Here is a 25,553-nt window from a genome sequence, read left to right on the forward strand (position 1 = left end):
CTACACAGAGTCCCCAGGGAAGAAGGATGGCTTGCTGGTCCTGATCGTGACATCCGAGACCAGGAGGATGTCTCTTTGGTTTGCCTATCCAAGCTGCCCCAGGAGGGGAAAGAGAACAGAGTCCCTCACTCCCACAACGCCTACACAGCCATGGGGCTGTCCCCAGCCTTGCCCACTTTACTCTTCTTAGCTCAGCCTCTTATGCCAGCGAGCCTCCCTGGGGACCCCATGGAACCCTGAGAAACCCAACCCCAGAGTGACATCAAAGTGGCTGCCAGGCTGCTCCCCACTGTCTTCAGGCCTGACCACAGTCATTTCCAGACCCAGCTGCTCGGCTGGCCCACAGCAGCAGATTTAAAGGGCCAGAGGCCTCTTGGAGGACCCAGAGCCTGGCATAACCCTGTTCCAGACTCCCTCTCCTCCCACGGGTGCCCTGGCCCAGGGCATGTACTCTGGGCTTTACACCTACAGCCCTAGCCAGCCACTTTTACAGAGCCCTGTTCTCCCGTCATCTGCTCAGTGCTGCATGCCGACGCCCTCCCATTTCTCCCGGGCTTCTGTTGTAGCCCTTCTGCTTGCCTCCAGATCCCAACTTCCTGCCATCCAGGCACATGACATTCCCTGTTAGGTGCCCAGCCTGTCTGGGATCCATCCAAGTGACTCCCTGACCCTGTCATCATCCCCCTTGGTGCCGCCCATCCTACAGGGAGCAGGGGTGTCTTGTCAGTCACAGGGCTGTGGAGTAGAGCAAACAAAGGAACTTCTGCACTCTCACTGGCAGAGAACATTCTATACATGGATGGGGGATCCCACGGTCCATGGTCCCACAGCTGAGCCCACCCGCAGCCGTTGGTTTACCTTGTGTCTAGGTTTGAAGCTCTTCCAAATGCTGATGAGGTCCAGGCCATCCAGTCTGGTGCCCCTGGCCTTCTCATCCAGTTCATATTCCACATCAGTTCTGTTCTTGGGGTACATGTACTTCCGGCCGCCACCCATGATCACCTGAGGGACAAAGGAACCATCACACCCAGGGTTCTAAATTGTCCGGAAGCCCCAGAGGTCCCAGGTTGGAAAGCAGACACCAGAGTCTGGGTGGAGGTGTGGACGAATGCCCAGCTGGGTGAGGCCTGGGCCTTATTCCCTCAGCCTCTCTTTGCTCAGAATGGAGAGATAAAATCGCTGACCTAGCAGGACTGTGGTCTGGGGCTTCTGGGTGGAATATTAGTGTTCCTGAGTAGCTAACATCCCCTACCCCCGAAGGAAAGCTTATTAGCTGCGTGTCGGGCTCTGAGCCAGTAAGACAGATTAACTCACTCAATCTCCTAGCCAAGGTGCCAGGGAAGCGGTCTGCATTTTCTCCCTATAGACACAGAGAAGTCATTTCTCGCCCCTCAGCTGCACAGAGGTGTATGGCACCAATAAGATTCAAACCGAGAAGGCACTGCTCCTCTACCAGAAGCCCCCCAAGTGCTCTGCTGTTTGCGTGAAGCCAAGGATGGAGACTCCGGGGGTGTCTTCTCCCACAGTGAGTGGCCTCGGCCAGGGAGGTCTCGGGGCAGCCCAGCCGGGAACCAGTCCACTGCCTGGGCAAACACGGGCCGCCTCACATCTGTGAAATTCCTGCCAGGCTAATTTTATCCGCTGTGGCTGGCATGCGAGGGCGGACGGATGGACGCGGGGTTGTTTGTTTTCCTAGGGAATCCATGTTTGAAGTCCTAACTATTTTTAAAGTAGGGGCCAAGAACATAACAGCCACAGCCCATGGTGACCACCATACTGTGTCCTTCTGTCACCGTGGGCACCAGCCCATCTTGCTGCCCCTGGCTGACACCTGAGATTCACCGTCTCCAGATGGGGCAAAGTTCTCTCTCTCTCCTATTTCCCATGGCAAAACCGGAGTTCTAGGGGATAAGGAGAGAGATCTGGCCGTGGATGTGGGTCAGTCATGGGTACCCAGGAAGGCCAAGGACACTGAAATAAAGAGCTGACTCTACTATTCGGCAACCAAGGGTGTATTTCTTTGATCTTACAGGACCTCAGTTTCCTAGTCTGTAAAGTGGGAATAACAAGTCAGAGAAGAAAGGCAGTCATGCAGTGTTGCCATGGTCTCTACTATGGAAGGTGTCCCTCCAGAAGGGAACAATGAAGCCGGACAGGGGGGGAGGGTCCTACTCCCACCCTGTGGCGAGGAGCTTGGATAGTTCAGACTGGGTCTGGGAGAAAGGACTCCAGGTCACTGGCGCCTTCTCCTGTTCCCACAGAACCTGACCCCTTGGCATTTTCAGAGTGGAACTGAAGCCCCCAATCTTCCTGCCCGGATCGCATGGTTCCCAGCCCGGCAGGGACTTCACACGGGCTCATTAAACCTCCAAATAACAGACTTGCTGTTTGCCTTTGGGGTTTGGGTTTGCCTCTCTCTCTCTCTCTCTCTCTCTCTCTCTCTCTCTCTCTGTCTGTCTCTAAAGCAGAACATATTTATTTTCAGAGTGGACACCAGGATTTTTGATTCATGGATGGTCTGGGGAGTTTTTGGGTAGCGGTGACAGGGGCAAATGCAGCTGGGGGAGTGAGGGTAGAAGGGCTTTAGGAAGTCCCCAGCCATTCCTTGGCTCGTGCTCTCATGGCTCTAGGAGACCCCAGCCCCACTCACTGTCTCCAAAGCTTTTGTCCCAAAGTGCCTCTCCCTGCCTCAGCCGCTCCTACCCCAACTGGCTACAGAGTTACTGTAATCACCTCACATGCTCCCCCCACGCATGCACACCCCTCAAGGTAGGACCAGTGTTCTCCCCATGATCTCATCTTGGCCTCCTGCAGCCTGTGGGTGGGGCCCAGGGGTGGGAAATGGAAGGAAGAAGGAGGGGGCGGGAGTGAGGTCTGGAAGGTGGAGATAAAGCCGGGGGTGGGGTGTTGTGTTCCAAGTGGCTCTTACCTAAGAGGAGTCAACAGGACCAGTGTCCTGAAAGCAGCTCTGTCACCTGCTACTTGTAAAAGAGAGCCTTGGGGGCTTGAGACACTGAGCAGAGAGAGAGGGATGGGAGCTTTTTCTCTGAGCCTCACTGGGCCCATACTTCAAGCTCAGGGTCATGGTCAACCCTCATAGCTGAGAAAGAACAATTCAGAAATTGTCCCCAAGAGCTGAGGGCCTGCAAGTAAGAACCTGCTTGGGTGTTGATGTCTGAGCACCAAGGACAGGTGGCTTTACACATCAAGCTGTTATTTGAGCACTCCCGGGGGCCAGGCTCTGTGCCAAACTCAACTGGGATTTTCTTACTTAGTTCTTCCAGTGAGCTGTTGGAGCGGGTCCAGTGGGCAGAAGGGTTGTCCAAGGGGAGGCTCAGAGAGGTTAAATAACAGCCCCAGGTCACACAGCTAGCAAAAGGTAGAGTATGGGTGGGAAAGGCATAAGATGCTCTGGCTGTTTTCTGGACATGTCAGCTCTATGTGCAGGCATGTGCCACTCTGTGCATGGGTCATCCCCTAAGACCATACGGTGAGTGCGTGTGGGGGGTGTCATGGAGTACTGCTCGGGAGTGTCACTGCATGCTGTGTGTGTGTGTGTGTGTGTATGTGCGTGTGCGTGTGTATGTGCATGTGTGTGCGTGTGTGTGTGTGCATGTGTGTATGCATGTGTGTGTATGTGCCTGTATGTGTGTGAGCGTGTGTGTGTGTGTGTGTGCATGTGTGTATGCATGTGTGTGTATGTGCGTGTATGTGTGTGAGCGTGTGTGTGTGTATGGTGTGTGTGTGCGTGTGTGTATGTGCGTGTATGTATGTGCGTGTATGTGCATGTGTGTGTGTGCGTGAGCGTGTGTATGTGTGTGTGTGTGTGCGTGTGTGTGTGTGTCAGTGATAGTGTGAGCGGGGGTGCACCATCAGGTTCTAATTTATGGAGTAATCCTTGGGCACTCCAGGCATGGCAGCCACACGAGAGTTCACCTCAGCCCCACCGCAGAGAAACCTTACAGTGGCTGCCTGTCCCAACCACAAATCCCTTAATGCGTTGGGAGCTCTCCCAGGTATGTGGGGTGCCCAACCCTTTCCCAGGCCATCCTGGGGCTGAGGCCCCCACCAGCACTTCCCTGTCCCCCACCCCGTTGCGTCCTGTGCCTGTTGCTCCACTCACATCGATGTCCTTGATGTTGTGCATTAGCTGATAGGCGATGTCCTTGCAGCCCTGGCTCAGAGCCTCTGGCGGCATCTCATTGTCCGAGTACCAGTCCCGATCGGCCGAGTGTGCATAGGCTGCACTGGGAGTGGCGTGGTTCACCCGAGTGGTGGTCACGATGCCCACGGACTTCCCTGAAGTGCGGGACAGGAGAGGTTAGCACCCCTTGTAGATAAGGTTGTCCCTACAGACTTACCTCTCCCCTCCTCCCCCGCCATAGATAGTCTCCCGTCAGTTTCTCTGGTTATCGGGGCCTCAGTTTCCCTGATTTACATGAAGGCAGATGTAGTCTGGGGTCCTCTCCTCCTTCTATAACTTGTGGAGCTCATGCCTATAGGAAGACCTAGGTGGCCCCAAAGGGACGTCAGACAGAGAGCAGGGCTTTGTCCACCTGCCTTCAAAGTCCCTGAGGCAGAAGGAAGGAGTGTTGGGGATTGGTTCTAATGCTTTGAATTAATCCGGTTCCCTCTGGCTCCCCCAAAATCGGGAATCTACGTATCCAAATGCTGAAGGTCCTTGTCCCCAATTGGTTTTTGATCGATCAATAAAGAGGCAGATAGACTGAGGCAGGACTTGTGGAATTTGCGTGGACTAGAGACCGGGAGGTGTGAGGAGGAGAATTACCATGTCTCTGAGGGAGACGGATCAGATTTAGAGCTGCAGAAGAAAGTTCATCCAAAATGTAGGTGGGAAGGGGGAGCCACCCTATGGGAGGGGCTGCCCAGAAGGTAACAGGGCAGCAAAGACGAAACCTAGATTTAGAAGGGATTGAGCCAGGTGTACTGGAGGGCAATATATGCTAGCCAGGTGGAGGATTAGAACTGCCCAGCCTTTGAGTTAGTCAAGGCATATTTAAAATTAACCAGTGTGTGTGTGTGTGTGTGTGTGTGTGTGTGTGTGTGTGTGTGTGTGTGTGTGTGTGTGTTCTTTTATTTGAGAATCTAAATAGCTACTGGGCAGGTACGTGCATATAAATATAACCGATTGGGAGCACAGAGAGGTTAACAAAGGAATATCACCCTGAGCCTCTGCAGGTTGGCCCTGGCTTGGTCCTTCTCTCAAAACCCCGCATGGGCTTCATGTCATGCAGTCTGGAGTGAAGTGCACAGACCCAGGCGCTCCGTGCAGACTCCTCCGTTCAGGAGGAGTCCCCTGGCTCCTCAGCCTGACTCCACCCAACCACGCATGAACGAGGAGACTGCGATCCAGACAGTCACAGACTCAGCCTGCGATGGCTCACCAGCATCCTTGGCCCAGCGCAGGATGGACGTGACCTCGTTTCCCTGAGTGGTGTTGCATCGCGTGCGCTCAGTGGCCGCACTCACTCCCACGGTGCCCTCATTGGCCTTCACGCCACACAAGTAGGCAGTGGCAGTGCCCGCGCTGTCGGGGACCTGAGCGTTGGTGTTGTACGTCTGCAATGGGAGCAAGAGTCAGGGGGTGGGCACTCACCATGGCAACCCTACCTCCATTTCCATCTGAGGGACACCCACTGAACATGGAGGGCTCCCAGAACCCCAAGGTCACCTGACTAAGCTGTCTGCTTCCTATGCCTTGGCAGAACTCAGGGTTTCTCTCCTAGTATTGGGACTGGAACCAGAAAGGGTGGGGCGAGCAGGTAAGTCCGGCAGAGGGAAAAGAACATGTCCCTGAGGGGAGGGGAGAGTGGGCCTGTCTTCTCTGTTGCCCCTACAAACAGTCATCACTATGTCCAGACTTCCCAGGGAAATCCTCTAGGCAGGCCTACCTCCCTGGCCCCCATGAGCCTGAGAGCTCACCAGAGATCCAGAAACTACAGCCTTTCCCTAGAAAAATCAGGAACCTGACTCTGGGTGGCTAGGAGGTGCTTGTTACATGCATCCGCACACGCGCGCACACGCACACGCACACGCACACGCACACACACACACACACACACACTCACACAGCACGGAGGGTGTTGAATGATTCACACTGGGAATCTAACCTGGGAGGTGTGAACTAGGCCCACTCTGTTTACAGAAAACACAAGATCAGACATAAGCAATCAATGGTGGCTATCGGTGGCTGTTGTCAGTGGAGGAAGAGACAAAGACAGGACACGGCTGTCGCCAGCTCAGGGGACAGCCAGTCCATGGGCATTTACAGCAGTCAGGCGCTGGCTACACAGGCACCAGCAGCTTGGGAAAGATTCACATTGCACTGTGAGCACTTTTTCCTCGGTATGTCATACACACGAGAGGTTCTACATGGATGAACTAAAAGCCGTCAGAAACCTTGGGAACGGCAGAAAGGACGGCTGCTTTTGTCCTGCTTTCACGGTGGGACCATGGGACCCAGGAGGCCTGATGACCTTGTTATGATTCACCAGGTCGAGAGTGGACCTGGGACAGAGCTCACCTTGGAGAGAGCCACAAAGGGGAACTTGTCCATCTCCAGCCGTGTCTCCTCGCCCGTGTTGTGGTGTAGCTGGCCCTTAAGGATGCGGGCAGCTGTCACTGTGGAGACGCCCATACCTGTTGGGTGGGTGGGGGGAATGGACAGAGAACTCAGATTCTCAGGCCCTTTAATCAGCTTTCTCAGGCTCCCAGAGCTCTTCCCTTCTGTGCTAAGACAAGCCAGGGCAGTGGGCGGAAGGACATGAAGTGTCACCGGACAGTCTCTCTGTCCTTTTATACTCTCAGGGTGACAGGTTGGTCCCTTTCTCTTAATCTATCTATTGGAGCCCTCTTCCACAAGGTCCTTCACCTGACACTGGGATTCACACTTTCCAGCAACCCATTGCCTCAGGTTCCAAAGACCCCAGTCTCAAGGCTGCCTGCTCCCCCATTCCTAGCCTAATTCCTCCCCAGCCCCCCAATTCCCAGCCTCACTGCCCTAGACCCCACTCCCAGCATCCCTGCCCTCAGCCCCCGAATCCTAGCCTCACTACCCCCAAACCCCACTCCCAGCATCCTTGCCCTCGGCCACCCAAATCCTAGCCTCACCATCTCCCAGGAACATGATGATGTTCTTGGCCACATTGGTGTTGAGTTTTTGGAGTTTCAGGGCATTTTTCAAGGTCTCTTGGGCTTGCTGTCGCCAGTAACTGGGGTCTTTCTCTTTCTCTGCAGAGACAGATGATTATCTGGCAAGGCGGGGAATGGGATACCCATCCCCAGGAGTAGACACCCCAGCAGCTCATTGCTGGGGCGCTGAGATGATCTACACATGGAGGATGCAGTGAAGGCTTGTGAAGAGGTTCCAGGCAAATGCTGTAAGCCACCCCAAGGACACTGGCATCTTCGCGCATCGCAGCATTCGAGGAAACCCAAGGCCAGAGACACCAAGTGACTCTCCCCAAGACACAGAGCGTGAACAGACTCAGACTTTGACAGAGACAGACTTCCCTGCAAAGCCCACACTTGCCCTTCTCCAGCCGTGAGCAAGCCATTGCCAGCAAGCGGTTAGCAGGGAAATCTTTAACCTCTGCACAGACATCCCTAGTGGTATCCAGCTACATCACTGGTAAACTCTGTCTGGCTTATTCATTACAGCAGGTTCAGCAGGCGAGCGGTTTCCTGGGGAGAACCCTGTGGACGGAGCTGGAAAGCAAGCCTAGCCCTTGGCTGAATGCCTTACACAAGGCACCCTTGTTGGGGTAGCAGGGAAGGAATGGGCTGGGGCTCCATCACCCCTCACTCTAACACTCACTGTCCCCACTTAGGCCAGCATCTCAGAGTTTGGGGATACAATAAGACCTACAGTTCTTCCTCTTCCTCCTTCCCTCTGTCTCTGTCTCTCATAGTAATCAAATCCATAGCCTTGGTACCCTGGGCAAATCACTTCCCCAAGCCTTAGTTTCCTCACCTGTCAAATGGGTGTTTTTGAGGACTGCACTAACTCCGGAAGTGACCGGATTCAAAGAGAAGGCCCAAAGATGCCCTTTCACCTTTTTACATCCCCGTATTCCAAGGAGATTGCTAGGGTTCCGTCTCTGGAGTTGGTGAAGGGTCTCCACTGTTTTATAAGGCTTCCTCTCTGTGGTTCCCTGGCCCCACTAGACCCTCCCACAGAACTGGAAGCCCAAGGTTGAAGGCTCCCTGTGAATGCCTCCTTCAAAGCCTCTCTCTTCGGTCAGGATGAGGTAGAGACAGAGGTCAGAAGAGGTGAAGCCTCCAGTCCAAGGACACAATGTATGTCTGAGGCCAGAGATAAGGTCACACGCTCTGGCCTGTCCCGATATACACTTGTCCCTCAGGAAAAGTCTCTCGGTCCAGGCATGGAACCCTGCCTGTGTGCCAAGAGTTCTGAGCACCCTAAGCTATGGCTTCTCAGCCACCTCGTGGGAGGGGCGTCACTTTCTTCTAGCAGGAAGGGAAGAGAGAGAAAAATGAGCTTTACTTGAATGAGGACATTCAAGCCACCAAGCAATGGCTACTACACACAGCCGAGGGAGGGGCACTACACTCCACCTCAAGTCGTGGGCCTGCCAGGCCTCCAGCCCTCTTCTCCTGCATCCTGCACCCCAAAACTTGCCTGCTGTCTTCACCTCTAAGCTCCAGGCCTCCTCTTTTAGAAGCGTCTTCTGGAACCCCTTGTTTCAAACCTCACAGTAGAGCCTGCACCCCCCAGGGGAAGCTGGAGGCCTGGGCCTTGCTGTCCACCCCTGTGCACTGGGTAAGTTCTTTGTCCTAGTTTCTGGCCTAGGTGACCAGAAGGGGGAACTGGTGACGGAGGTCTTAAAGTTGTAACAGACCCACTTGGATTTTAAGACAGGGTCTCTCATTGGATCTGGAGTTCATTGACTTGGCTATGCTAAATGACAAACCCCAGGAACCCTCCAGTCCCACAGGCCTAGGATTATAAGAATATGCCCCTACAAGTAGCTTTTTCACAAACCCAGATCCTTGCCAACTGAGCCCTCATCTCCTCAGCCCCTGGGTCAATGGTTTAAATCACTGGTTCTGTAAACCTGGCTGGTTCTCGCCTCTCCCCTGCACACACCAGAATGCCCTGGGTCACAGAGCATTTACGTGAGTGCCACTTGGGGGTTGAAGAACTTCAGCCGGTTCTAACCACATGCCCATTACCACAGCAGTCAGGCAGACACCGGGCCTGACTGACGCCAGTCTGCCCCATGTCCACGATCTTTCTCAATACCCGTCCCGCCGACATTCTAACTGGTCTCTCTGCTAGATAGGGAATCCGATGAGGACTCTAGAGTCTGTTTCTAAGAAGGGCTGAGTCAGTACCAAGCCAACCTCCTTACCAGGGAGCTGGCAATATTAAGCAATGATGGTTTGGATGACTTGATACCAGGAGACCATTATTTCAGGGGAAAAACGGCAGGGACAATGCCCAGGATGTGACATTATGTCCTAAGGTACTGATTAGAACCTATTACATGAATCCACTCCCATGGTTCCAGAACATGCTGAATGACACTTGGCATCAGGATGGGGTTCCTGGGAAGGGCACTGAGGAGCTGGCCTGCCCTGTGCCTAGGAATGTCCCTCTGATCTGGGCAGTGGTTTCACAAACTATGTGTGTGTATGTATACATACATACATACATACATACATACATACATACATACACACACACATTATATATTCGAGACATCTAAGATTTGTGCTCTTTATTCTGAGTTATAATTAATTATAGGAACCAGGCAGTGTAACAACATAGCATTCTCCTTGGAGGGTTTCTAGAACACAGCCAATGAGGTGGCTCGTGGGGCAAAGGCGCTTACCAAGACGCTATCTGATCCGAGTCTGATATCTGGGACCCATAAAGTAGAAGCCGAGAACTGACCCATACATGATCTTCCCATGAGAACACACAAGTGCCCATGCGTGCACACATGCACACACTAATCAGAATGTATTTTAAGCAGCTAGAAGGAGAATGAGAATTGAATTGTTAAGTGTTTGTGGATATTTCTCATCTGTTGCTTTTCTGCCTGTACGTATGTCTGGGTATCACATGTGTGTCTGGTGCCCTATATGTGCCATGTAGATGCTGGCAGCTAAATCTGCATCCTTTGGAACAGCCGGTAATCTTAACCCCTGAGCCGTCTTCCCAGCCCTATCTGGTTTTGTTGTTGTTGTTGTTTTGCTTTTTGTTTTTTTGTTTTGGGTGGGGTAGGTTTTGTTTCTCTCTCCCGTTTCTGTCTCGGGTTCATCTCTCACATCTGAGTGGACTGTGGGTGCTGAGAGACAGGAACTCTGTCTAGATGAACCTGGTTTCCTATGGACAGGCCTCCCTGGACCCTGGAGAACAGGCTGGCCTGAGACTCTCACCACCGTTGGAGCAAACGCTCTGCCTATCTCCTCTGTTAAAATAAGAGACTCCTCTAAGAGGGGGGGAAGCAACGTTCTGTGCGCTCAGACTTCAGTCAGATACTGAATCAGTCCCTGTACTCCCTCCATGGCTCCAAAGAGGAGGGATGTTAGCTCCCAGGCAGACGGAGAAACTGAGGTTCTTCATGGAGGGAAAGGAAGACATTCAGTCACATGATGGCTGGAGCCAAGGAGGGCTCGGCTCCTGTTGCTGACTCAGGATACAAAAGCCCCAGGAAAGATCAGGGCTAAAAGTGTTTGCTATGAGAGCACGGTGACACGAGTTCAGGTCCCCAGGGTCATGCACCTGTAACTCCAGTGTTGGGGAACCGAGACAAGAGAGATCCTGGGGCTTGTTAGCCAGTCAGTTTAGTTAAAAAGGTGAGCTCCAGGTTCAGTGAGAGACCCCCATCTCAGAAATAAGGTGGAGGGCTGGAGAGGTGGCTCGGTGGTTAGCAGTACCGACTGCTCTTCTAGAGGACCCCAGTCCCACACGGAGGCTCACAACTGTCTGTATCTCCAGTCCTAGGAGACCCAATGCCTGTCTCTTCTGGCTCCCCTGGTCACTGCATGCACTTGACACACACAGATATACATGCAGGGGGGAAAAAGAAGTGCCGAGAAAGATATACAACTAAGGGGCTGGAGAGATGGCTCAGTGGTTAAGAGCACTGACTGTTCTTCCCGAGGTACTGAGTTCAAATCCCAGCAACCACATGGTGGCTCACAACCATCTTTAATGGGATCTGATGCCCTCTTCTGGTGTGTCTGAAGACAGCTACAGTGTATTCATCTATAATAAATAAATAAAATTAAAAAAAAAAGATATGCGACTAAAACCAGGCCCTACCCTCAAGAAGAGGAGTGGAAGCTCCCACAAGGACTTACGAGGAGAATCGTGGCAGGGGGTAAGCAAGGATAACTGTAGAAGAACTCTGGGGTGTCAGGGCAGACGCAGGTCTAGCTGAAGCTAATGGGATGAGTGTGGTTTTGAAGCAAGAGATAGAAGGGAAGAGACAGCCCGAGTTTAGCTGGAGGTTTGAGTTTAGAGTATATCAACCATTGGTACAAGAACTTGTCTAGAATTAGTGGATGACCTGAGGTGTAAAAAGCGTTAAACAGGGGCTGGGGATTTAGCTCAGTGGTAGAGCGCTTGCTTAGCAGGCTCAAGGCCCTGGGTTCGGTCTTCAGCTCCAAAAAAAGAAAAAAAAAGTGTTAAACAAAGTAAAACATTGTAGAAATGCTTCCGGTGGGTAAAACAAAGAAATTCCCCCATAGAAACACTGACCAGCCAGCAGTTAAGAATGTGTCTCTTACCAGAAACCAGAGCTGGGTCCCAGCACCCATGTGGGGTGGCTTACAACAGCGTTTAACTCCAGCTCCAGGGGATCTGGTACACACTCACACTCGTGGGCATGCACACACACACACACACACACACACACACACACACACACACATTCATGCATTTAACTCTTCGCAATGAAGACCAGTCCAAAAGCAAGCCATGGGATCTTGCTTTGAGCACCTGGCTCCCAGCTCTTAAATACTTTGGACAGGTCCATGACCTTGAACCGGGACCACACGCTCACGTGACCCTGCCCACCCTCTCCTTCCACCTGAGTCCCGAAGTCCTACCTGGCACAAATGAGTTGGTAAGGCAGGTGCCGATGGCCAGTACTAAAAATGGCAAGATCATGGTGTACCCCGAGATCCGTTCCTCGCTGGAGCCCAGATGGGTGGGAAGAGGTGGGGGGCAGTGTCAGCCGTTAATTGACGTTCCGATCCTAGAAGTTGGAAAAGAAGAAAATAAGGCCCGTTTCACAACCCTGGGGCAGTTCCTTCCTTCCCCCGCTTTGCTCCTTGATTTTTTTCAGTAAGAACGTGTTGATTACCGAAAAGCTGTTGTTGGGCCACCATTCTGGGAAGAAAACCACGCAAACAGTTGTGTAAGCAAGAATGCATTGCTGGGTGCCCGACCTGCCCTCAGGCAGGTTTCTTATGCTGCACATTTGACAGGGGTTAGAGTTGGGGTCCCTTGGAGGGCTGTGCTCCAGCCAGACCTAGGCCTAGTCCAGAGGCTCTTGTAATTCTGGAAGCTCTGCTTGCTCACAGACCACGCATCAGGAAGTAAAGCCTACAACTGAGTCCACAGCCTTCTGACCCACCCCTGTGCCTCACAAGACAGGGATAAAAGAACCGGAGTTTCTTCACAAGGACATTTGTACCCAGAACACCAATATTCGCCCCATTCTTTCCGACGACTTACCAGTTTTGGGTAAGCGATTATAAGCAAAAGTATCTATGTATCCCAGACTGGCTGAGGATAACCTTGAACCCCTGATCTTCCTGTCTATGTGTTCCCCGGGCTGGGATCACAGGGCAATGTCTCAGACGCTGACTTGCTTTGATTTTTTATTTATTTTTTTAAGAATTTCACTTCATTTTGCCAAAATTATTTCCGCTTTTTGTTTGTCTTTGTTCCGTTTGATTGTTTTTTGTTTTGGTCAGTGCTGGGATCAAACCCAAGGCCTCACACAAGGTGGACAACTTTGGCTCAGATTCCTTGATCCGAGCTTGCATGTCCCTGATGATTACCATGCTAAGCAGCTTCCCAGGGCCTCCCTGGCCATGTGTATAGTGTCTGCGCTGGCGTATCTGTTGAGATATTCTGCCTTGGAGCTGGGAGATAGCTTAGCAACGAGAAGTATTGGCCAAACAAACCTGGGATGTGAGTCTGATGCCTGGAGCCTAAGGTGGAAAAAGAGAACTGACTTTGAAAGTTGTCCCCTAGGGTTGGGGATTTAGCTCAGTGGTAGTCCCCAGCTCCAGAACCCAGAACCCAGGGCCTTGCGCTTCCTAGGCAAGCGCTCTACCACCTAGCTAAATCCCCAACCCCTAAAAATATTTTTTTTTAAAAGAAGGAATTTAGGACTGAAGGAAACACAGCAAACATTAGCTGGCGGTTTGCTTTGGGTGGCAAGACCAGGAATAATTATTTCCTCTTGTAAATTTGTTTCCAAGTTGCCTAAAATCAGTGTACGAATAGCTTAGGCCTGTTTTTAACTGGGGTCGTGTTGTTGCAGCCACACAGGACAGCCCCAGGGGCAGCTAGCTACAGGACGTCCACACGACTGGGTATCAATGTTACGGAGGAGAAGCGGATTCCAATATCGAGAGTTTTGTTAGAAATAATGTTACCGGGTCAGGACAAGCCAGGATGTGATTATCCCATTTGTTATGGGAAATAGTAGAAATGACAGAAATTCCACGGTGAGAAAGGACGGATAAGCCACCAATCTGCCCCCAGAATAAGGTAGTTTAGAGGTAAGGCTTTGGTGAGGGAAGGGTGGTTAGGGATTGGGAGGAAATGTCCCCCATCTAGTGTCTAACCTTACTTAACTCTGAGGTCTATTTCAGGTGATTGCTAAACTTGAAAAACTTTTTTTTCCGACCAGGGAGGTAGCTCAGTAGGTAAATGCGCTTGCACCAAGATTGATGATCGATCCCTGGGGCCCACACAGTGGAAGGAGAGAACCCGACCTCTACACAGGTCAAATGGAACACCATCCAACAGTCCACTTACTCCCACCACCCACACTCATGAACATACACAGTTAAAAACATTGTGTGCACACCATATGTGTGTGTTCGTATGCATGTATGTGGACTGCACGTTATCTATAGAGGCCAGAGGTCGACACTGAGTGGTCAACATCTCTATTGCTCTCCATAATGGTTTCCAGAAGGGTCTCTCAACTGAAAGTGGTATTAGACCGTCTGCATGGCAAGCCCCAGGCATCCTCCTGTCTCCATGCTCCCACCAGTGCTAGGGCTATGGACGTGCACCACCGTGTCTGGCTTTTTTCATTGTATCCAAGTTTCCATCCCCACAGCATGAGCTTTGCCCACTGAGGAAAAAAAATCTAATTTTTTGTTCTGTTTTTTTGAGACAGTTTCTCCGTGTAGCCCTGGCTATCCTGGAACTCTCTCTGTAGACCAGGCTGGCCTGGAACTCAGAGAGATCCATCTGCCTCTGCCTCCCAAGTGCTGGGATCAAAGGTATAGCCTGTCACCACCTGGTGTCTACAATTTTTATTCTACTTTAGATGCCAAATAGTTTCACAGCAAATCCTAAAATCAGAAAGTCATTAAGTTGACATAAACTATGACTGTATTATAATATTATTCACAGTGTATAAATATAAAATATAAAGCCACTATTGACATCAGGAACTGACTTTACAGGTCACAGGTCACCTCCAAATCCAGTGATGATATCACCCCATGTGACCACAAAAGGACCTATGCACCTGTTGTCATGGGAATTGCCATACACTCCCAGTGTCCATCTGGTCTACCTGCCCACCTTTATCTGAGTGTCACGTGTGTGGTTACATCATGGTCCAAATAAAAGGTAAAGCCTTCCTGACCTCTCTCTTCTCCTTCTTCTTCTTCATGGCTCCCTTTGTCCTTTCCCCTACAATAAACCTCTCCCAAGGAACTGTGTTGGCCTGGTGTGATCTGTCCGGACAAGCCACCATTCTAACAGCAGTCACTTCTTTTTTTTTTTTTTTTTTTTAAAGATTTATTTATTATATATAAGCACACTGTCGCTGTCTTCAGACACACCAGAAGAGGGCATCAGATCCCATTACGGATGGTTGTGAGCCACCATGTGGTTGCTGGGATTTGAACTCGGCACCTCTAGAAGAGCAGTCAGTGCTCTTAACCACTGAGCCATCTCTCCAGCCCCAGCAGTCACTTCTTTCAGATGAACTCTAACACATTTCCCTCAACTTCACACTGCCCCAGTGGTTGGTGTGCACTTCCATGTTTTCAAAATAACGCTTTCCTGGTCCATCCCAGCCACTATAATAGCCACCTCTCCACTTTCCTGATACAGCTCGTGTTGTGGTGACCCCCCCAAACCATAAAACCACTTCTGTTCCTACTTCAAAACTGTAAGTGTCTACTGTGATCAATGTTATATAAGTCTCTGATAGGCAGGATGTCTGGTTCATGGTCCCCAAAGGGGCCGAGACCCACAGGTTGAGAACCAATGGTCTAAGGTTTCTACTCGCTTATCTGTGCTCCTCCGGGAGACTGAGGTGGCCATTGACTATCAGAAGAGCGTCGCTGGATACACGTTTGGGCACCCACCATGGCTGAGCAGCATCCGGCTGCCCCTTTTTCTCCACGTTGGCTCTTGTTTCCTGTCTCCATCCCGGCACACACTGCAGAGGACTTGTAGCTGACAGAGCCTCACGTGCCCCTCCCAGTGTGTGGCTGAGGCAGAATCATGAGCACACATGGACCCCTATGGCACAGCCGTGCAGGATGCAGCACCCCACGGGCAGACCCCCTCATCCTTTGTTTTTTGGTACGAGGTACAGAGAGAGCGAAATAAGACAGGCGTGTCGATGGGACTTCTGAGGTGCAGAGCGCTCTGTTCACTGTCAAGGTGTTAGCGCCTCCTGTGGGCGGAGCTTGGAAATGGAACAGTCCCTTGCTTTAGGGACAGGGGCTTCTCTGCATGTGGGTTAGGGGTTGGGAGCGCAGTCAACATGAGACGGTCCGGTATGGGATTTCCATTGGGGTTCTCCCTAGGAACTTCTGCAGCAAGGAAAGAGGAAACAACCGTCTCCCGAGACGGATGAGAAGACCACAGCTTAGAGAGGCGACGTAATTAGCCTGTGCTTACGAACAAGCAGGTGGCAAAGCTGAACCTTGACCACAGGGCTTTTGATTCCAGAAATAACGGCAAGATTGCTATGGTAACCCCAACCCCTCCATTTCCTCAAGTATAAAGCAAAGGCTTTGAAGTCCGACACAAGAATAGAGTCCTCCGAGGCTGCCATGATTGGGGAGGCCCCCTAAGCCTGTATGGTCTCCTTGTAATCAAGCAGTCCCCATTGCCAAACCCAGCTTCCCTGATTGGTCCTCTAGCACCACGTGACCAGCACTGTAAATTCAGCCGGTGAGACCTCAGATGAAGGTGCTTGCCACCACACCTGATGACTTGGAACCCACATGGCAGGAGAGAGAGACACCTGCAAGTCGTCCCCCGATCTCTCGCACATGCACTGTGGCATGTGTGCACCCACGCTGTCTCACACACAAAATCAATGTAAGTTTAAATTAATATAGGGGCTAAACCAACTTAAATTCTAAACTTCATGTGTGCATGTAGGGATTCCTTGGTATTTTCCATGTAGACAAACATGTAATTTACCAAGAGTTTAAGGGGCAGTGAGACTTAAGTGGGTAAAGGCGCCTGCCACCAAGGCTTGACAACCTGAGTTCGATCCCAGAGAACTCCAGGATGGAGAAGAGAATTGATACCTGAAAGGTTCCTCTGACCTCTGCACAAGCACGTGTACATGCATAGACATACACACACACACATGCACACGTACACACATGTATGCACGCACGCACGCATGCACGCACGCACGCAGAACTCATAACACTAAGCAAATAAAATGTAATGACTTTTTAAGAAGTATTACTCTTTCCTTTCTAGCCCTGTAACTTTTCCCACTGTCTGTCCCCCCTTGCTTTACTCCACTGGCTGGTACTTCTAATGTGAGGAGGGACAGAAAGGACACACACACACACACACACACACACACACACACACACACACACACACACTATCCTTGTTTCTGATCATAGGGTGAAAGAATTCATCTTTTTTTTTTTTTTTTTTTTTTTGGTTCTTTTTTCCGGAGCTGGGGACCGAACCCAGGGCCTTGCGCTTCCTAGGCAAGCGCTCTACCACTGAGCTAAATCCCCAACCCCAAGAATTCATCTTTTGACACTAAGGTGACATTTGGAAGTGTGAGGTAGAGTGGATTTTGTGGGGATGATTTAGGGACTTGGGTCTGATGTGGCAGGTTTGAGGTGTCATTGGGAAGGACAGACTCGAGACTGGCAGGTCGTGGCTAGGGGTAGAACATTTGGGATCAAGGGTGTCTGTTACAACCTTGATGAGACTCAACAAGGTCGCCTGAAAGGGGACAGGCATAAGAGACACGGTGGCAGCACGCAGAAAGCCAGGCTGAAAAGAACTTGAGGGTTTTCTTTCTTTTTTTCTCCTTCCTTTATTATTTTTTCTTTGCATCTCCCACTTTCTTTCTTGCTTCTTGATAGAACCCCAGGCCTCACACAGGCTAGGCTACAACTCTGGCCCCCAAAAGGATTTTTTTTACGTTGGCAAAATGGGCGAAAGCCATAACCAAAACCTTGCAGAAGGGCTGGAGAGATGGCTCAATAGTTAAGAGCACTGGCTGCTCTTCCAGAGGACCTGAGCTCAATCCCCAGCAACCACATGGTGGCTCACAACCATCTGTAATGGGACCTGATGCCCTCTTCTGGTGTCTGAAGACAGAGCACCCATAGACATAAAAAAAAAACAATCTTTTTTTTTTTTTTTAAAGCACCTTACAGAAACCATTATGAACAAACACGGCAAATTCTCTGTAACATTTGACGTATTATTACCCAGCAAGCTCTTGTTCATAATAGTCAGTAATGTGACGCTCAGTCTACAACTGTGATGTATCAGTCCTAGCAAAAGTAGCTATCAAACATGCAGCATGGACAGAGCTTGAGGTGGGACCACGAAGGATCGAACATTGTGAGTGATGCAGGGAACAGGGATGGAGGGGACAAGGGGTGGAAACTGAGGTGTGGCACTTGTGGCCTGAGAAAACATTCACTCCACTCTCTCTGCACCTAGCATCTGAAACAAAGGATTTGAGGGGTCCTACTCAAAGGGTACCAGCAGCCTGCATGGTTCGTCTGAGGTTCCTGGACACTGCAGACCCAGGCCATGAAGGTCTTTGCACCCTGAGCCTGAAGTCTACGAGATGCTCAGGCTTGGATGCTGAGCTCTGGGCTCAGGCCTGGCACTGAGATGGCCGGACTGGGAGATAAATCTGTGTAGTACCCGGAGCGGAGGAACCTAGGAAACCCTTCAGTCTCTGCTCAGCTTCCTCCCTTCCCTACCTCAGAGGCTTCAGGCAGCCTGGGGTGAGAGACTCTGGTGGGCCCAGTCTGGGGAGTCCTGGCTCCCCACTACCCATTGTTTCAGTGGATGCTGGGGCATAGTCCCCTCCCACTGCCTAGCCTGGCCTTTCTGCCAGGCTTCCAGCTACGTGATCTGATTATTTAGGACAAGCATGGTTCCAGCTGGGCTGAGGCTCTGGGTGAGGGAGCTGCTACTTGGCAGGCCAGAAGAGAGGCTTCGAGGCTGGGCCTGGCCCCTGACAATGGCACTGAGGCAGCGGCTCCAGTGTTTGGCGGAACGCCAATCTCCGGCTGGTGTCCATAGAGCCAGGACAATCTGAAAGGCAGGACTGAAGACGGCCATTACCAGGCACTCGGTCACATCAACACGGCCTCCCAGCCACGGGTTCTCCTGACCTCACAAGACAGTTCAGAGAACTTAGCTGGGCTCCAGTTAGCTGACAAGCACCTACATACGCAGGCGGGCTCCGCCATTTCCTTCTCCAGGGTGGGGATGACCCTCTTCTGGCCTCAGTTTCCCCACCAGAGACAAGAGAGAGACTAGTGCCCATCTTTTGGGGGAGGCAGGGCACTTGATAGAGGCAGAGGTTAGGGTCTCCTACCTGAGTGGCCTGGCTAGGCGACAGGTGAAGAAACATAGCAGGCCCAGGGCCAGCATGAACAGAAGGAGGCTACCAACCGCTGTGACCACCAAGTCCAGAGTGGGCGACAGGAGGGCCATCTTGGAGTGAAGAGTGCAGTAGATGTGATTGCCACACAAAACCGCCAGCTCTGAAGCCTGAGGTCAGTGGCTGTAACCTGACCTTACTCCCCAGTTAATCTCCTGGGATTAGCAGGAAGGATGAGATGGGGCCCACAATGTTCCCCTCCCCCACCCCAGTCCTGGGGAGGGCTGCCTGGTGCTATTCATTCAACTTTGTTCATTCACTCCTCCCTCCAGAACATTTGCTGGGCGCCTGCTGAAGGCCCAACTCTGTTCTAGGTTTTAGTGAGATTACTGAACAGCCAGGGTAGGAAGCACCTATCATGTGCCAGGCACTTGGAGAAATAAAGCTAAAGGGGCCAGAGGTATGGCTCACATGCCTAGAATGCAGAAAGCTCTGGGCTCCACCCACATCACAGCGTAAATCAGGCGTGATAGCATTCGCCTGTCATTCCAGTACTTGGGAGGGGGAAGCAGAAGGGTCAGGAGTTCAAGATCATCCTCGGCTACTGCCGATGATTAGTGTTGTCAAAGACTCACCCAGAATCACCCAGGAGACTGGCCTTTGAGTGTGCCCATGGGGGATTATCATGATTAAATTGAATTTCGGAGATCTGGTGACACCATTCCCATGCCAGAGTCCTGGATATGATGGAGGAAGAATTTCTTGTCTGGGGGCTTAATGTAATTGGCTGCTTCCAGAGCCTGCTGACTTTACTTCCCCACCACAAAGCTCAGGGTCTGGAACTGGGAGCTAAATTTAACCCTTTGCTTGCTTGTTTGTTTTCTGAGACAAGGTTTCTCTGTCTAGCCCTGGCTGTCCTGGAACTTGCTCTGTAGACCAGGCTGGCCTCGAACTCAGAGATGTGCCTGCCTCAGCCTCCTGAGTGCTGGGATCAGCTGCGTGTGCCACCACCTAGCAACACTTCCTTTCTTGAGTTGCTTTTGTTAGGATGTTTTATCACAGCAACAGCGAAAGAAGCTGAGACTCTACACAGCGAAGCAACCTGGACTCCGTGAGACCCTGTCTCAGAAAACCCAAAACCGGAAAATTAATAAATACTCAGTAAAGTTCCGAAAGAAAGGAACCCTGGAGTCCCCGAGTCTCTCAGCCCCCGCACGCACGGACATGCACAAAATACATAAATAAAAATGTAATGAAACTTCAAAAGAGTCACAGTGGTCCTTGCTCTGCTATCTGCCTCCTCTTACTGCTGGGCCCCACTAGGCTCTTCCCAGGAACCTAGCAACAGCTTACATCATCACCCGCTGCCAGGTGCGAGCCAACCTGGGACTGCTCAGCTACCCCCCCCCCTCTCTCTCGCTCTCGCTTCCCACATGTTCCTCTTTCTGTACTTCTCAGTCCTCCTCTTCTTCAGACCCCCTTCCCTTTCCTTCTCCTGCAAAGAGTCTTCATGCTAGGCCTATCAGCATGGTTATCAGCATGGTGTGATTCCTGGGGAGTGGGGGGCGAGGACATCTTGGTGGGGTCTGCTGAGGTGCTCCCTCCTGCTACATTATACCGTGACGTAAAGCATAACATTGTGAGACTTAGTGGGCAGGATTACAGGGACACTGGGGAAGATGGGTTTACTGGGGCGGGGGTTGGGGGGGGGAAGGAAGGATGGCTGACCTCAAGTTGACAAACACGCCCGTTGTCCCAGCATTCAGGAAGTTAGTGATACTAACCACCTTCCAGGCCGGCAAGAAGATGCAGCTGGAGTAGCTCCCTTGTCAGCAGGCACTGGGGAGCTCTCTCTGATGCTAAGACTGGAGGAAGTGGAAGGCAGACAGTGTTTACAGCAGCCACTGTGTCAAGCGGCCCGAGGAAGTCTGAGGCTTTAGCTGCAGTGCCTGGGAGGGGACCTGGACCTGTCTCTCGACCAAGTCAAGCGTCTATGACAGTCTTTTCTGGCCAGGGCATTATTCATTCACTGATGGAAGTTATTTAGGGCCACCGTGAAGGGCTCAGGGAAAGAATACGCTCTGATAAGAGCGGGCTGTGGTCAGATCCAAAAGGGACTTCCATAGATGGGGGGAGGTTAAGCCAGACACAGCAAGCTTCAGGTCTCCAGCGATGACATCCCTTCTTGGCAGGAAACAGGCATAAGAGCACAAGGTTGAGAGAGAGAGTATTGGGTCTTTAGGCCTTGGAGAGAACACCCTCAGCCACGCTCAGTACAGCTGTAGACTGCCTTCCCTGTTCTGGAAAGTTCTCTGAAGTCCACCCAAAGACTCTTCTTGTTCCCTTTGCACTTTCCCCTCAGCTCAGCTGGCCACCCCAGGCCCAGCCAGGCATCACCTCCTAATGTGGCTCAAATGTCTCTGCCCTTGGGCAGTCTGTGGCTGGAGAGGCCGGGGCAGCAGCCAGAAAAGGCCTGCCCAGCCAACAGTGGGTGTTGGAAGAGGCAGCCTGGCAGCGTGAGGGTAGCCCTGAGCCAGGCTGCAGGGGTGAACCTTGTCTTTGCCCCGCAAGCTGGATACCCTGAGGTGAGAAATCTCACCCCTCCTGCACCAGGTCAGTTAAGAGTCTAAGAGAGACTCAGGGCTGCCCTAAAGATTCTGGCCATTTTACCTGCAGCAAAGGCTCAACCTGAACGTGGGACCGGCAGGTGTGAGGGGTTGTAAGGCAATAAGTGAGGAACGTAGGGCAGTGGGGAGAGAGACTGAGGGAGACAGAGGAGAGCTGGGTGGACGAATGGTAGTGTATGCCTGCACACACACACACACACACACACACACACACACACACACACACGCAAATATAGCTTGCCCACATGCCTGCTCACCTGAGGCTGAAATGGTCTATCCTGCACTAGAATGCTCAACCTTCAGCATCTGGATGAGGCTGGTCACAGGTCCCCATCTCCTGTCCTGTCCCATTCACACTGGGAAGATACAAGCCCCAGGCGGTGTGACGCTCTTCCCCGTCTTACAGAACAGAAAACTAAGGGTGATCTAAAAGGTCACCGGTGAGGCTGGCAGTGTGGCAAGGTCAGCACGATCTGAAGCTGAGAGGCAGGATGCGAGGAATTTCAGTCAGGGGCAGCGGCCAAGCACATAGCAGTTGTTTGAGGACAGAGAGGCCTGGAGTAGCCCTGAGGGAGCCAAAGCAGGACCTGGCTTGTGCCATCCCTCACCCTTGTCACCAGCTCTATTTCGTAAGTCAGGGCGTGGCTACCAGAACTGGAAATCAGAAGGCGCTGGGCATGAGGTCTGGGACTATCCGAGACTCACTCACTGGGACACCAGAAAGCCTCATGGGCTGTAGCCTGGGCCTAGGGCCACAGTGGGAGGAGAGGTAGGAGGTGGACGGCCTAGGGCATCATTTTATAGGTACACAGGCTTCCTCCCACCCATGGAGAGGACACATCCTGCCTATGGGTCTGGAAGCTAAGCATGGGAGAGGTTGAAGGGGGCCATGCATCTCTGAGGGGTGTTTCAGGGCCCTGCCCCCTCTGGGCTGTACCCAGTTTGTGTCCCACTCTCTCACGTCCCCACCCCCACCAGGAAACAGGGCAGTCCCATCCTAATATCAAAAACTGAAAGGCACAGAGAAGTTTCATGACCTTCCAGGGCCACACAGCACACTGACGCAGCTTCCTCCCTCGGGAGGCGAGGGTTAGCGGTGTAAGGGGGTCTGCAAGGCTGGGTGGTGATGCCGGTGTTTTGAAACTACGTTAAGCACATTGATGTGTGAGGAGAACACATCAACCATAGCATTAGAGAAAACTCCTTCCTCGCCCCGTCCCAACCTTATACAGGGTCTGTCTTGGGAAGCCCTGGCTAGCCCAGGGAGAGCTTTGTAGGTGGAACATGATGGTGTCTTGTCTTTCATCCCAGAACTTGGAGGCAGAGGCAGGTTGATCTCTCTGATTTCAAAGCTATCCTGGTCTACATAATGAGTTCTAAGCTAGCCAGGGCTACTTTTACCTCTATTAACTCATTTAACCCCACAATAGGCTGAAGGATAAACACTACAGCTCTTCCCATTCCACAGATGGGAAAAGTGAGCGCAGAGAGGTTGAGTAGCTTGCCCAGAGTCAAACAGCAAGTAACCATGTCAGAATTCAGTCTTCCGTGTGGGCGTTTTTTGCTTTTGGATGTCCTCTCAAGGTCCAAGCTGACTGACTGGAAATGTTACACATGTTCTGTACAATGCATACGCAATAGGGACTGGATGATACCATGACTCAGGACGCTCGCTTCCCAAATCTCATTTTTGTCATGCTTCTCTTAGACTCCTGGGGGAGGGGCTCCCCTTACCCCAAAGAGAGATGAGGTCTGCCAGAGGTCACACATTGAGAAAGGGGTAGAGTCACTTCTTGGACAGGCTGGGTCCAGGTCGCTGACCCAGCACCTGTAGCCAGCTGGGCTGTGGAAATCCCTCTGGGATTTGGGCAGGATATTGACCCTACTTTCCCCACAATCCCCAGCTTCAGCCCATCCTCTGAGGACTCTCAGATGCCCTCCCCACCCCCAGCTCTGTCCTGGCTGTGTTCCCCTGGGAGGATCTGGTTAGTCCCCCAGACAACCCCAAGGAGGAGGCGAGGAGGGCCTGACTATGGAAACTAGCCTTGAACTTGTAACTCGCTGGGTGGGCCTGACACAAGCAGAATCCCAGCTGGCACACGCAGGGAGCACACAGATGCTGGTAGTTGGCGGCTGGGCCCCACAGCATCCTTTCTACATTCCAATCGAGCTTATGACCAGCTGTCAGGCTCCCAGCAAACTGGGGTGTTTGAGGATCTTAGTAGTGGGGGTGAGAGAGGCGGGACACCCGGCTGGTGATGACCTAATCCAGACAGACATGGTGTCGTAGGTCATCCCAGCACTCGCTATCCAGTCAGTTCAAAGACAGCCTGGACTACCTGAGCTCCTGACTCAAAAAATTAAAGCCATGGTGCTGTGCTGGGGCAATGGTCACACTGACTGCTCTTGCCATAGAGCTGTAGGAATGGGAATTCGACAGGACAAGGGACGAGGAGAACAACACTGTCACCCTTTGTGACAGAGGCAGCAAGTCAGCCAGCACGGTTCTGATTGGTGGATCCTCCTGTCCTTGCTCCCAGGGCACAGAGAAGTGAAGTAAGCTGGGCAAGGACACACAGCAACTAATAGGAAGAGGGTAATGTCTCCACAGGGCGCCTACTATGTGCTAGAAGATTTCTATACCATCTCCTATGTAGGCAGAACTCTCAGGACCAAGAGTAGAGGGAACTCATGGCTCACACTGCAGGGTGTGGGAGAACCAGGAGCCCCTCCGGCCTGGTAGACCCCTCATGCAATGCCTTTGTCACCCTAGTATCTAAAAGGACTGTCTCCTCATGGACTAGGGCTGTGACATGGGATCCCCATGACAACTGAGTCCCCTGGCTCAGCCTGGGTTGGGGACAGGGGGGCTGTCTGACAGAAAGCACACCTCAGACCATGTAGGCTCTCCTCCAGCTCCTCCTGCCTTGAATGTGACCTGTGTCCTGGGGGCACTATCCCACCAGACTTCCCTCCCACCCTAGTCCACTCCTCTGTGGTTACCATTCTGCAGAGAGAGAGAGAGTGAGCCACAGGGGCTACCCCAGGCTGCCCTCCCACCCCTAGCACAGGGATGACCGCTCCACCAAGTTTCCAATGTCAGTTTATGAGACAGGATTTAGTGTTCTCTGTTGCTACAATGGTGACTTGGTGACACCTGCTGTCACATCTAGCTGCTCTGAGTTCATTCTCCTTCCCAGCAGGGGAAGACCCACTCCTTTCGACTGCTGCGGGGTGGGAACTGGCAGATGCAGGGACCATTTCCATCGGATGGCAGGGTACCGTGGGTGTGAAATGAGGGGGCACCTGAGGGGAACAACAGTCTGTGTGGTGGACTAGAAATCTACAGAAAAACCCATGAGTTGGATGCTGGTGTCTGGACCCTGGACACAGGAACGCCTGAAGCTCGCCTCTGAATGGGAGCCAGTTCATTCTCCTAATGTTTGCTTTGGTTTTTCTGTTGCTTGGAGCCCAGACTCTGCCCTCAGAACTCCAGGCCAGAGGTTTTTTCTCAGCTCCTTACACTGTAAACAATCATACCTGGTTGGTCATGCTCAGATGGCTGTTTCCACCAAAGGGAAGAAACGGGGCGAACTAGTTAAAGGTGGGCGGACGCACTGCGTGTGAGCACACATGTGGGATCCGTGGCTGTTCATGGCGATGCGTGTCTATAATCCCAGTTACCCTGGAAGCAGAGGCAGGAGGATTGCTCAGGTTGAAGGCTAGCCTGGACTTCAAAGGAAGTTCTAGGTCAGCCAGGGATATATAGTGAGACCATGTCAGAAAAGAAAGGAAGGAAGGAAGGAAGGAAGGAGAG

The 25,553-nt window shown here is 52.0% G+C and overlaps 1 protein-coding gene across 5 annotated transcripts in view; it reads right to left on the reverse strand.

Moving 5' to 3' along the window:
• The window catches only part of Alpl (alkaline phosphatase, biomineralization associated), a 55,066-nt gene that overhangs the window by 7,268 nt on the left and 22,245 nt on the right, over positions 1-25,553 (reverse strand). For 2 of the 5 annotated variants that reach the window (NM_013059.3, XM_087660463.1), the window contains 6 exon segments: positions 859-1,002; positions 4,124-4,299; positions 5,406-5,580; positions 6,545-6,660; positions 7,132-7,251; positions 12,106-12,254. In NM_013059.3, coding sequence (NP_037191.2) covers positions 859-1,002; positions 4,124-4,299; positions 5,406-5,580; positions 6,545-6,660; positions 7,132-7,251; positions 12,106-12,166 — 792 coding nt within the window. In that variant the 5' untranslated portion in view covers positions 12,167-12,254. 5 annotated transcript variants of the gene reach the window in all.

Source organism: Rattus norvegicus, chromosome 5 (genome assembly GCF_021556685.1).
Source record: "Rattus norvegicus strain SHRSP/BbbUtx chromosome 5, alternate assembly SHRSP_T2T, whole genome shotgun sequence".
Taxonomy (NCBI): Eukaryota; Metazoa; Chordata; class Mammalia; order Rodentia; family Muridae; genus Rattus; species Rattus norvegicus.